The sequence below is a fragment of the Vitis riparia genome, chromosome 11, assembly GCF_004353265.1.
Source record: "Vitis riparia cultivar Riparia Gloire de Montpellier isolate 1030 chromosome 11, EGFV_Vit.rip_1.0, whole genome shotgun sequence".
In the NCBI taxonomy this organism is placed as follows: Eukaryota; Viridiplantae; Streptophyta; class Magnoliopsida; order Vitales; family Vitaceae; genus Vitis; species Vitis riparia.
Genome location: NC_048441.1, coordinates 17235061 through 17245996, shown reverse-complemented (window position 1 = coordinate 17245996; position 10936 = coordinate 17235061). Strand labels below are relative to the sequence as shown.

The 10936-nt window shown below is 37.3% G+C and overlaps 1 protein-coding gene across 1 annotated transcript; it reads left to right on the top strand.

Moving 5' to 3' along the window:
* The first annotated feature begins 3521 nt into the window (after nucleotides 1-3521).
* On the top strand, nucleotides 3522-9285 carry LOC117925735 (putative ABC transporter B family member 8). Its single transcript, XM_034844830.1, has 9 exons — nucleotides 3522-3878; nucleotides 3987-4041; nucleotides 4408-4586; nucleotides 4754-5211; nucleotides 5915-6455; nucleotides 6538-6717; nucleotides 6823-8109; nucleotides 8234-8649; nucleotides 8729-9285. Exons 1-9 carry the CDS (start codon nucleotides 3630-3632, stop codon nucleotides 9078-9080), a joined length of 3717 nt encoding a protein of 1238 aa, XP_034700721.1. The 5' UTR covers nucleotides 3522-3629; the 3' UTR covers nucleotides 9081-9285.
* Nucleotides 9286-10936: the final 1651 nt, after the last annotated feature.

The window sequence follows — 10936 nt, the reverse complement described above, 5'->3', positions numbered from 1 at the left end:
CAGCTCCATCATCTGTTTAGTGGTATCTGAGAATATTTATTTTATTATTCATTAATTTGGACAAGAGATCTTCTATGCATACATCATCCTATGACTATTATTAATTTGGTGGAATCCAGCCTTTGAATGGTTAAATATGCGTAGAATGTCACATCCATCTCTTTCCAATTCATTCACTCCATTGAGAGATTATGGAGTGGGCAAAGTAGGGTTGTTGGAGCTAGGCTTATTAATCCTAGCTCCTATGAATCCCCTTTACCATGAGAGAAGGCTTTTGGGAGATACCAGAAAAATAAAGAAATCAGATCATTGTGCCTTATGCATGGCCTGGGAAAAACAAAATGGAAAGAAATGGCGTGCAGATCAAGGCATTAAAGCTTGGGCCCTGCTTCTACTTTCACCAAGAAAGGTGATGCCCCATGCCCAATTATTTTCCTGCTTTAACCTTTTGCTTGATCAATGACAATATCCATGTTGCTTTCAACACAAAAGAAAGGAAGAAAGGAAGAAAGGAAGGAGGGACAGAAAAATTTTCATCCAAAAAATATAATGAAATACAAATTTTTTATCTTTCTTTCTTTTGTGATAAAAGTGTTTCTTTATAGGAATTCTTTTATGTAAGACCAACAACTCAAGATGTGGAAGCACCATAGAAAGGAGGTCAAAAAATAATAAGAATAATAAAAATAAAAATAATCCCATGTTTCTTTTATTTGCATCTTCACTACTTTCTCAGGGGAGTCCCACCCTTGCATTATCTTCTACTATCAACTGCTCTGTGCATATGAAAAGCTAATCTCACCATCTTTTCTTCTTTTTCTCCTTTTCCTTGATTGATTATTTTTTGTTTTGGAAATAATCCCATGCCTTAGTTTATTTTTAAATATCATTGCGGCTGTCTTACTATGACATCCTTCTTATGATGTCCTTCTACCCTAAGCAGCCCACTACTGAAAATTCATCATTTAAGTTTTTAAAGAAAAGGAAACCTACCATCATTTAAGAATCCAAGGGTTTCATTTTAATGAATTCAATCACATGAGTTAGTCTACTAACAAGACAATGGATGTAGCTCCAACCCTGTTAAACCTCCTGCTCTCTCTCTCTTCATTTTTTTCTCTTTTTCCCCTCAAAACCAGGGAAGACCATGATCTGGGTACCCTTAAAAAATGGTTTTCAAAGTTCACATGTCATTAAAGACATTAAACTTTTTGTTAGGCTCCCATTTCTGAATGATGGACTTCTAACTAACCAACAAATATACCACTTTAGACATGGCCTATACACACTGGCACTCCATTTTACCTACACGTTTTCTAGGGATTGTGCAAAAGCTGTGGCTGCTGTCTTCTAAGCATGGGTGCCAAACCCAGTAAGCTCCATAACCATATTATTTATTAAATATATAGCACACATGGTTCACGAGGTTATAGCAAAAACATCTTCTAAGAACTCTTATTTCTTTAATTTTTTGAAGCGAAAGGAACCATGCTGGAATGAGTTTTGTGGGGATGAATGCCACAACCACTTTTGATGTGGGTCTGTTTTTTTAATGATATGTAAATAATAAAGACTGCAGTTTTGCTATTATAAGTGGGGCTTCAGCTCGCTCATACCTCCACATTGTCTCACAAATATCAATATTCTAATATGCCCACTAATTTAAATGTATTGTTGACGCATTAGTCATGCCCTAACCTACCCTACCCAAATTAAGCCTTTAAATTAACCATGAAATTGATACTGTGTCCCTTTCAAAATCTTGGTTGATTTGGCTTTTTTTTTTTTCTTGAGAAAATCACTTTCATGGTGTCCAAACAATCCCAAAGGGTACCCAATTAGCTAAATTTAATGTATTGAAAAATTAGAAGTTGGTGGATAAACTGCAGCCAGGTTAAAGCTTATCCATGATTTTGTAACTTAGATGCTTTAAATTGTCTGTCAGTTCTATATGTGTCTCCATGATCGACTCTGTCACATGATTCACATTTTACTTTTTATTTTTAGGTAACGTCTTCATATGCTTATGCAAAATAACTACGTCATTCGATATTATGCAAAATAACTACGTCATTCCAACAAAAAAAAATTAATTTCTTTTTCTAACTTTTTCCCAGAACACGTGATACACAAATTGCTCTGTGCCCATAACATTATTAGCTTTTGCGTCAAATTTGGCCTAAGCCTATGCAAGAATTGCTACGACATGACACTGAAATGAAAACAATTTGAAGTAAAATTATTGTCTAACTTTGAGAGGATTTCGACTGAAAGTTGAAATAATGCCAAATGGGGAAAAAATTTCATACATCAATTATATTTTCTGAAAGAAAAACTACCGAGCTAGAGAGTATTTAGAACGTACAACTTTGGAGTGGGACAAGAGATGAAGTTAGACTAGGAGTGGTGGGCGCTATTGAACAAAGTAGGCTCACCCACTAGGCATATAAAGTGATGGCTCAACCCCTTGACATCTTTTAGTTCGACTTTATCGGTGTGCACTTGTGCAGTTTTTCAATTAGTCCAAAGGAAAATATTTCATGAGGGTGTCGTAGTGCATGTGTGATGGTCCTACCAAATCGGTTTCATATCTCCTGAAATGAGCTTTACCTATGATGGACTTCTGTCTCTAAGGAGTACATGAAGAACTATTAATTTTTTTTTTTGAATGATCAATTATTGGATTTGATTTGGGTTTTCTTTGATCTAATCATTTATACAAAGAAAATTGATGTGGTTGGGGAGCTAGGTTGTAGAAGATCTATTAGAAGATCTTCATGGTAATTCAAGAATTGGGAAGAGGGGGTGTTAGGCAAGATTCTCAATTCTATGAATATATTCATTCAAAGAGGGAAAGAGGTTGTAAATTCTAAGCTATCCAACAAGTACAGCTAAGGATATCAAACATGATCTCTACAGCTAACCCCATTTAAGCAATGGAGGAATATGGTTCAATAGAAAATATTAAAATAGTTTCCTCAACATACAGCAGAACAAAGTTATGATTCTGAACATAAATATCGTATATATAAATGTGAGAAGTATGATTGTAAACATAAATGTGTTGTAAATGAATGAAAAATATTATAGCTACTAGTGTGAACGGATGCTCATTAGTCATTAGTATTGTGCAGGAGGGCCTAATTTTCTAAGAAGAAATGCAACTAGTGCTAATGAGATCAAGGCATTGGGAAACATAGAGAATTATTCCAATAATTAAAAATGGGGTCTGCGATAAACGACATGTGATCAAAGTGACCTCACATCACAATAACTAAACCCTAACCAGAAGAAAAAGGGAACAATGAAAAAGGGCTGATAGACAGTGGTCAGAATCATCTTTTTATCAACACTAGAAATGGGATAGCCATGTTGTGGTGGTGTTGAAAGTAAAAACCACCAAAAATAAAAGACTATTTAATAACCCCCACATAAAGATTATGTCATATGCAGGTTGCTTCATGGAAAATTACCAGTCCACTTCCTTTATACATATATTCATCTATATATCACATTATTCTTTAAGCTAAGTAGCCAATAAACTTGTGTGTACAATAGCTCTTCTACTTTGCTCCTATCTCCTCTTGCTGCTACTTAGATCTCAGCACTAAGGCTATTTAAGAGGATAAATGGGTTCTCCAGAGAAGGGTGAGTTAGCGAAAAGAGGGATGGAAAGAAAGGAGAGCAAATCTATAGTGGTAATTTTCAGATATGCTGATTGGGTGGACCTCGTGCTTATGTTTCTGGGCACTGTTGGAGCTATTGGAGATGGCATGTCCACAAACTGCTTGCTGGTCTTTGTTAGCAGTCTTATGAATAGCTTGGGCTATGGTAACACCCAAAAGAATCATGGGAATTTCATGGATGAGGTTGAAAAGGTTGGCATTCAACTCTCTCTCTCTCTCTCTCTCTCTCGCAGTCTAGCCTGTTTTTCTTTTTCTACCCTCTTGTCTCTCATATTTTGTTTTTGGGGTTTTCTTCTGCAGTGCAGTTTATACTTTGTGTACTTGGCTCTAGCAGTCATGGTGGTCGCTTTTATGGGTAATTTCTAATGAGCACTTTTCTTCATTTCCCTCGCTGTCTAGTTGTAAGGGGATTGTTTGGACATTCCGAGGAAATGGAATCAGTCTATTACTGATGTTTTCCGTGAGGTATAGACACATAAGTTGGTGGTGTAATGGGGGGACATCACCACAATCACAATGACAAAAATAGGATGATGGGGCCTTTTTCATGAAATCCCGTGTTCTATTTTCGAAAGTTTTAAGAAGAATAAATAGTCATTTAATGCTATCAAGCACACAATGGACTGATTCAATTTCCTCCTCCATCCGAAGTAATCCTTGAATAAATTGGACAAAAATGAGATGGGTCTTAGACTAAAGTTCTAAGGACTAATGCTTGCAGAAGGGTATTGCTGGAGTCGAACAAGTGAACGCCAGGTGCTAAGGATTCGATACAAGTACTTGGAAGCTGTTCTCAGACAAGAAGTAGGGTTTTTTGATTCACAAGAAGCAACTACTTCAGAGATCATCAACAGCATATCAAAAGATACTTCTCTTATACAAGAAGTTCTTAGTGAGAAGGTACTTACATCAGATCTGAAATATTCATGATTTTTCGGCTTCTCTTTTCTGGATGCATGTTTTCAAGTAGTTTAAGTTCTAAATCTACTTATGATCAGAGAGTGTAGTTTTCCATCATAATCAATAAGTTGAACTTGTTGATTTCAACATCATTGTTTTCCTTTCAGGTTCCCACATTTCTGATGCATGCATCAGTATTCATCTCAGGACTTGCATTTGCCACTTACTTCTCATGGAGGCTGTCTTTAGTAGCCTTCCCACTGCTACTTCTACTGATTATTCCCGGCATGGTTTATGGAAAGTACTTATTGTATTTGTCCAAGAAGTGCTTCAAGGAATATGGCAAAGCAAACAGCATTGTTGAGCAGGCTCTAAGCTCCATAAAAACAGTCTACTCCTTCACTGCTGAGAGGAGAATTGTTGAAAGATATTCAGCAATATTGGATAAAACAACTAGTCTGGGAATCAAACAAGGGATTGCCAAAGGTCTTGCTGTAGGAAGTACAGGGCTTTCCTTTGCAATATGGGCTTTCCTCGCTTGGTATGGAAGTCGGTTGGTTATGTACAAAGGCGAAAGCGGAGGGCGGATTTATGCAGCTGGCATTTCCTTCATCTTGGGTGGACTGTATGTGGTTTCCTTTCATCAAATTTGCTTTTCATATTTTTCTTTTTTAAGCTTTTGATTTCTGATTATTATATCATTGTCTGAAAATAAAGCAGAATAAGAGTTTGGAAAGTACTGGTGGCTCTTCAACTAAACTAGGGTTTTTCAATGTTGCTACTAGTATGGCATTAGCAATTTTGCTCACTTCTTTAACAATCCAAGCTCTTTAGCTTTTGGGTGAGCCCTACTTTAATATGGTATCAGAGTTTTACCTTTTAGAGGTCCTGGGTTTGGATTCTTTTTTTTTGTTGTTTCCCATTTCCTTAGTGCCCCTAGAGAATTAGTTGTCAAAGAATTTGCAAATTCATTGTATGTACTGCTCCATTTGCTGCTATTTGTCTTCAAAACTTTGAAGAGAATAATGGTATAAACATTTTCCTGCTTGATATCAATCCGGTTCCATATGCTATGCTTATGTGATCTTTTGCATTACCCATCATGGGCTTTACATGTCTTCTTTAATTTACTCTTACTGGGATAGTTAATTAAAGGCGATGAACAATGAAACCAACCCACAACTTGATCAATCTATATGCCAAATGATAGGAGAAAGCAGCAAGTGGAATGAAAGAAAAAGATATAAGAGAGGATGTAGTACAAGTAATGGAAGTGAATGTTTGCTTCCAAATTAACTTCCTAACCTTATGCAATGAACGCAATGCAGATCCCTTGGAATGGCACTCCCGGATGTGAAGTACTTCACAGAAGCTTCAGTTGCAGCAACACGAATATTTGATAGGATCGATCGAATTCCAGAAATTGACGGTGAAGACGACAAGGGGCTTGTATTAGACAAAATTCTAGGTGAACTAGAATTCGAGCATGTCAATTTCACGTACCCTTCTCGCCCCGATTCCATAGTCCTCAAAGACTTCAATCTTAAAGTCCAAGCAGGAAAAACTGTAGCTATTGTTGGTGCAAGTGGAAGTGGTAAATCCACTGCAATTGCATTGCTGCAACGTTTTTATGATGCAGACCATGGAGTGATCCGGATTGATGGTGTGGATATAAGGACATTACAGTTGAAATGGATAAGAGGGAAAATGGGTCTTGTCAGTCAAGAACACGCACTCTTTGGGACCTCAATAAAGGAGAACATTATTTTTGGGAAGCCTAATGCCACCATGGATGAAGTCGTGGCCGCAGCCATGGCTGCAAATGCTCATAATTTCATACGGCAACTCCCAGAAGGGTATGAAACCAAGGTGGGTTCATGACGTCTTTTTTATTGAAGTACCATGGTTCTATCTTTAATATCCTGATCATCTAATCACAAAGATGGAACAGGTTGGTGAGAGAGGGGCACTTTTATCTGGAGGACAAAAGCAGCGGATCGCCATAGCCAGAGCCATTATCAAGAACCCTGTGATTCTCCTACTAGATGAAGCCACAAGTGCTCTTGATTCTGAATCTGAAACACTGGTCCAAAATGCACTTGATCAAGCTTCCATGGGAAGAACCACACTGGTACAGTACCTTTCTTATTGGTGAATATTAGTCCTCTTAGGATTTAATCAAGAATAGAATAAGAACCAGCTGACTTTATCTCTTTTTCTCATTGAATATGATCAGGTAGTTGCCCACAAGCTTGCCACAGTAAGAAATGCAGATCTCATAGCAGTCATGAATGGTGGTTGCGTCATTGAAATAGGTTCACATCATGATCTTATCAACAAGAAAAATGGTCATTATGCAAAACTTGCAAAAATGCAGAGACAATTCAGCTGTGATGACCAAGAACAGAATTCCGAAACAAGGATTTCTTCGGTTGCAAGAAGCAGTGCCGGCCGGCCAAGCACAGCCACATCAAGTCCAGCACTCTTTGCTTCACCATTACCTGATGACAATCCAAAACCAGCCATATCTCACCCTCCTCCTTCCTTCTCCCGTCTTCTCTCTTTAAACTCTCCTGAATGGAAGCAAGGTTTGATTGGAAGCCTCTCAGCTATAGCCTTTGGGGCAGTGCAACCTGTCTATGCCTTAACCATAGGTGGAATGATTTCAGCTTTCTTCTTACCAAGTCATGCTGAAATTCGTGCCCGAGTTGAAACATATTCTCTTATTTTCTCCTCACTTACCCTGATTTCCATCATTTTGAATCTGATACAACATTATAATTTTGCTTATATGGGTGCTCATCTAACAAAGAGAATCCGATTGAGTATGCTCAACAAAATCTTGACCTTTGAGGCCGCTTGGTTTGATGAAGAACAGAACTCGAGCGGGGTCTTATGCTCCAGACTGAGTAATGAAGCATCCATTGTTAAATCCCTTGTTGCTGATAGAGTCTCTCTTTTGGTTCAAACCACTTCGTCTGTAACCATTGCAATGGTGCTGGGGCTGGCTGTGGCTTGGAAGCTTGCGCTTGTTATGATAGCTGTCCAACCTCTCACAATTCTATGCTTTTATACCAGGAAAGTTCTGCTTTCTAATATTTCAAATAATGTAGTTGAAGCACAGAACCAAAGCACACAAATTGCGGTAGAAGCCGTCTATAATCATAGAATTGTGACTTCATTTGGAAGTGTGGGAAAGGTTCTTCAGCTTTTTGATGAGGCCCAGGAGGAGCCGAGGAAGGAAGCAATGAAGAAATCATGGCTAGCAGGAATTGGCATGGGGTCTGCACTCTGCCTAACTTTTATGTCTTGGGCTCTGGACTTTTGGTATGGAGGAAAACTTGTGGAATCTGGGCAGATATCTGCTGGGGATGTGTTCAAGACATTTTTCGTGTTGGTGAGTACTGGCAAGGTCATCGCTGATGCTGGGAGCATGACTTCTGATCTAGCAAAGGGCTCAACAGCTGTTGCATCAGTATTCGAGATTCTTGATCGGCAATCATTAATTCCAGGGTCTTACAATGTAAGTTGTGTCTTCGTTGATTCTCATCTATACTCTCAAATGGAGGTTCTCCAGTTTCTAGTTTATTTTTGCTTAAACTTAAAGCTTAGACTATGCCGGACTTACTGGTTTGAATTGTATTTAGGCGGGGGACAACATGGCCGGAACCAAGTTAGAGAAGATGTCTGGTGGGATAGAGATAAAGAAGGTTGATTTTGCATACCCAAGCCGGAAGGAGAGCCTAGTGCTGCGCCAATTTTGCTTGGAAGTGAAACCAGGCACAAGCATCGGACTTGTCGGGAAAAGCGGGTGTGGGAAATCAACCGTGATTGGATTGATTCAGAGATTTTATGATGCTGATAAGGGGACAGTGAAGGTGGACGGAGTTGACATAAGGGAACTTGATCTTGGATGGTACAGAATGCACATGGCCCTGGTTAGCCAAGAACCTATAATATATTCAGGCAGCATTCGTGACAACATTCTGTTTGGAAAGCTTGATGCATCAGAGAATGAGGTGGTGGAGGCTGCCAGAGCTGCCAACGCTCACGAATTTATCTCGTAAGTACATACAATTTGATACTGCAATGTAGTAGTGGGAACTTGGTTACCTGACATGGATTCTTTCACTCTTGCGTAGGTCACTAAAAGAAGGATACGAGACTGAATGCGGGGAGAGAGGGGTGCAGTTATCAGGAGGGCAGAAGCAGAGAATAACGATTGCAAGGGCGATAATCCGAAACCCGATAGTACTATTACTAGATGAGGCAACAAGTGCTCTGGATGTACAATCAGAGCAAGTTGTGCAGGAGGCATTGGACAGAATCATGGTTGGAAGAACTACAATTGTGGTGGCACACAGGCTCAACACAATAAAGAAGCTGGACTCAATTGCTTTTGTCTCAGAAGGGAAGGTGGTGGAACGTGGAACCTATGCTCAACTAAAAAGCAAACGAGGTGCCTTCTTCAATCTTGCTAGCCTTCAGAAGTAGCTTATAGATATAGATACTTCAAAAGTCTTGTAATGGTGTTGGGCTGCATGTTGAGCTCTGAAAGATGGTGGGGGACCCCTCAGTTTAGTATGAGAAGCCCTTCTTGCCTGAGGGATTACATATCTTGTAGTATTAGGTGGCTTATTGCAGCTCAATGAAACCCCTTCAATAAAGAACTTGTTGGTTCCTCTGATTTCAGAGTCCAGTGGATCAGTTATAAGAGGCTAAAGGTGGAGATCAATTAGCAACATAAGCACTTAGATGGTGTTTGTTTTTTGACTGAATAGATCAGTAAGGAATATTCAGATAAAAGTACTTTATTGATATTAACCAACACAACTAAAGTAAACTTGTTATCAATAAATTTAATTTAATTATGTTGGTTGATGTCAATGATTTACTTTTAGCTGAATAGAAAAAAAACAAAAATTTTATTGAGCCAAAAGCAAACACCACCTTAATGAAAAGCTTGAAAAACTTGGGCTTAAACCCATATCAAATAACTTTCTGGCCCAATAAAATTTTATACACTATGATACAATCAGTTTGCTTTTGCCTTGTGGGAATCTCCATTGAACAATGTGGTTATGATAGAAGGTGATTAGTTAAAATTAACGGTTGTATTTAGTCTATACATAAGAAAAGGAATGATAATACAACTGAATCATAATATCGAATAAAAGAGGAGAATTATGGTAGACAAATGAATTTCACTCTTCTTTATGATAACCTCGTTTGGACTTGGTGGAACCCATACATTTATGGATATTGATTGATATTTTTCATTAAAAAATATTATAGTTTATTAAACTCATTAACGAACACAAAAAACAATCCTATATTTATATATACTAATCGTATGTAGATTGTAGAGATTCATGATTAAATTGGGGCTTCTAAATGATATGAGAAACCTACTTCAATAATAAATTTTAATTTTTCTCATATTTTCCTAAAATTTTTCTAATTTGACTTTAATTTGGATTAATATGTTCTAAAGTCTCCCTTAAGCCAAGCTTTAAAGTCAATCATACCAAGTACCATCATTAACTTTTCAAACGCATTTATTTTTAGTGGCTCTCTGGATATATCTATAACGCAATTTTATTTTATTTTTGTTTATAAATTTGAGCTTGATTTTACCATTTTTCATACATTCTTTAATATTATGAAACTTGACGGTTATATATTTGTTTCAACTATGAACACCAAATTCATTGTCAATGTAATAGTAGATTTATAATCTTTATGGGATCTTTTTTGTTTATGCTTTAACTCACTTTAGACTAAAAACATAACATGTATATAGCTCTGGTCAAAGACCATGACTAAAGGCAAAAGGAGCATGACTATAAGATAGGTAATAGATGCAAAAGATTATGACAATGGATAGCATTAGGTAGTGTAGAAGACCATAGCCGCAATCAATTCTTCTACGACTAAAGGGGTCTTTTTTTAGCTTCAAACATGTTTTGATTGTGACCAAAAGGGATGATATAGCTACTTATGTTTAGGCCATGACTAAAAGCCCTTTTAGTTGTCAACATGTCTTAGCCATAGCAAAAAATGTTGATGTAGTTGTATATATGTTCTAGCCATGGCCAAAAGAGGAGGGCAATTATGAATAAGGTTTTTTAAAGTAATTTTTTTTATTGAAATTCTTAAATTGCTTTGTTATGTTAGATGATAACTATAAATTCAAGTATTATAATAAATCATTAAAATATAATTACAGAACATTCATTCGTAAATCAAGTTTTTTTTACTAGTTATGAATTTCTTTGAATAATTATATATGAAACTGAAGTCCTCAAATATATGCTTACTCTTTTTCCTCCTCACATGAAACAAAGAAC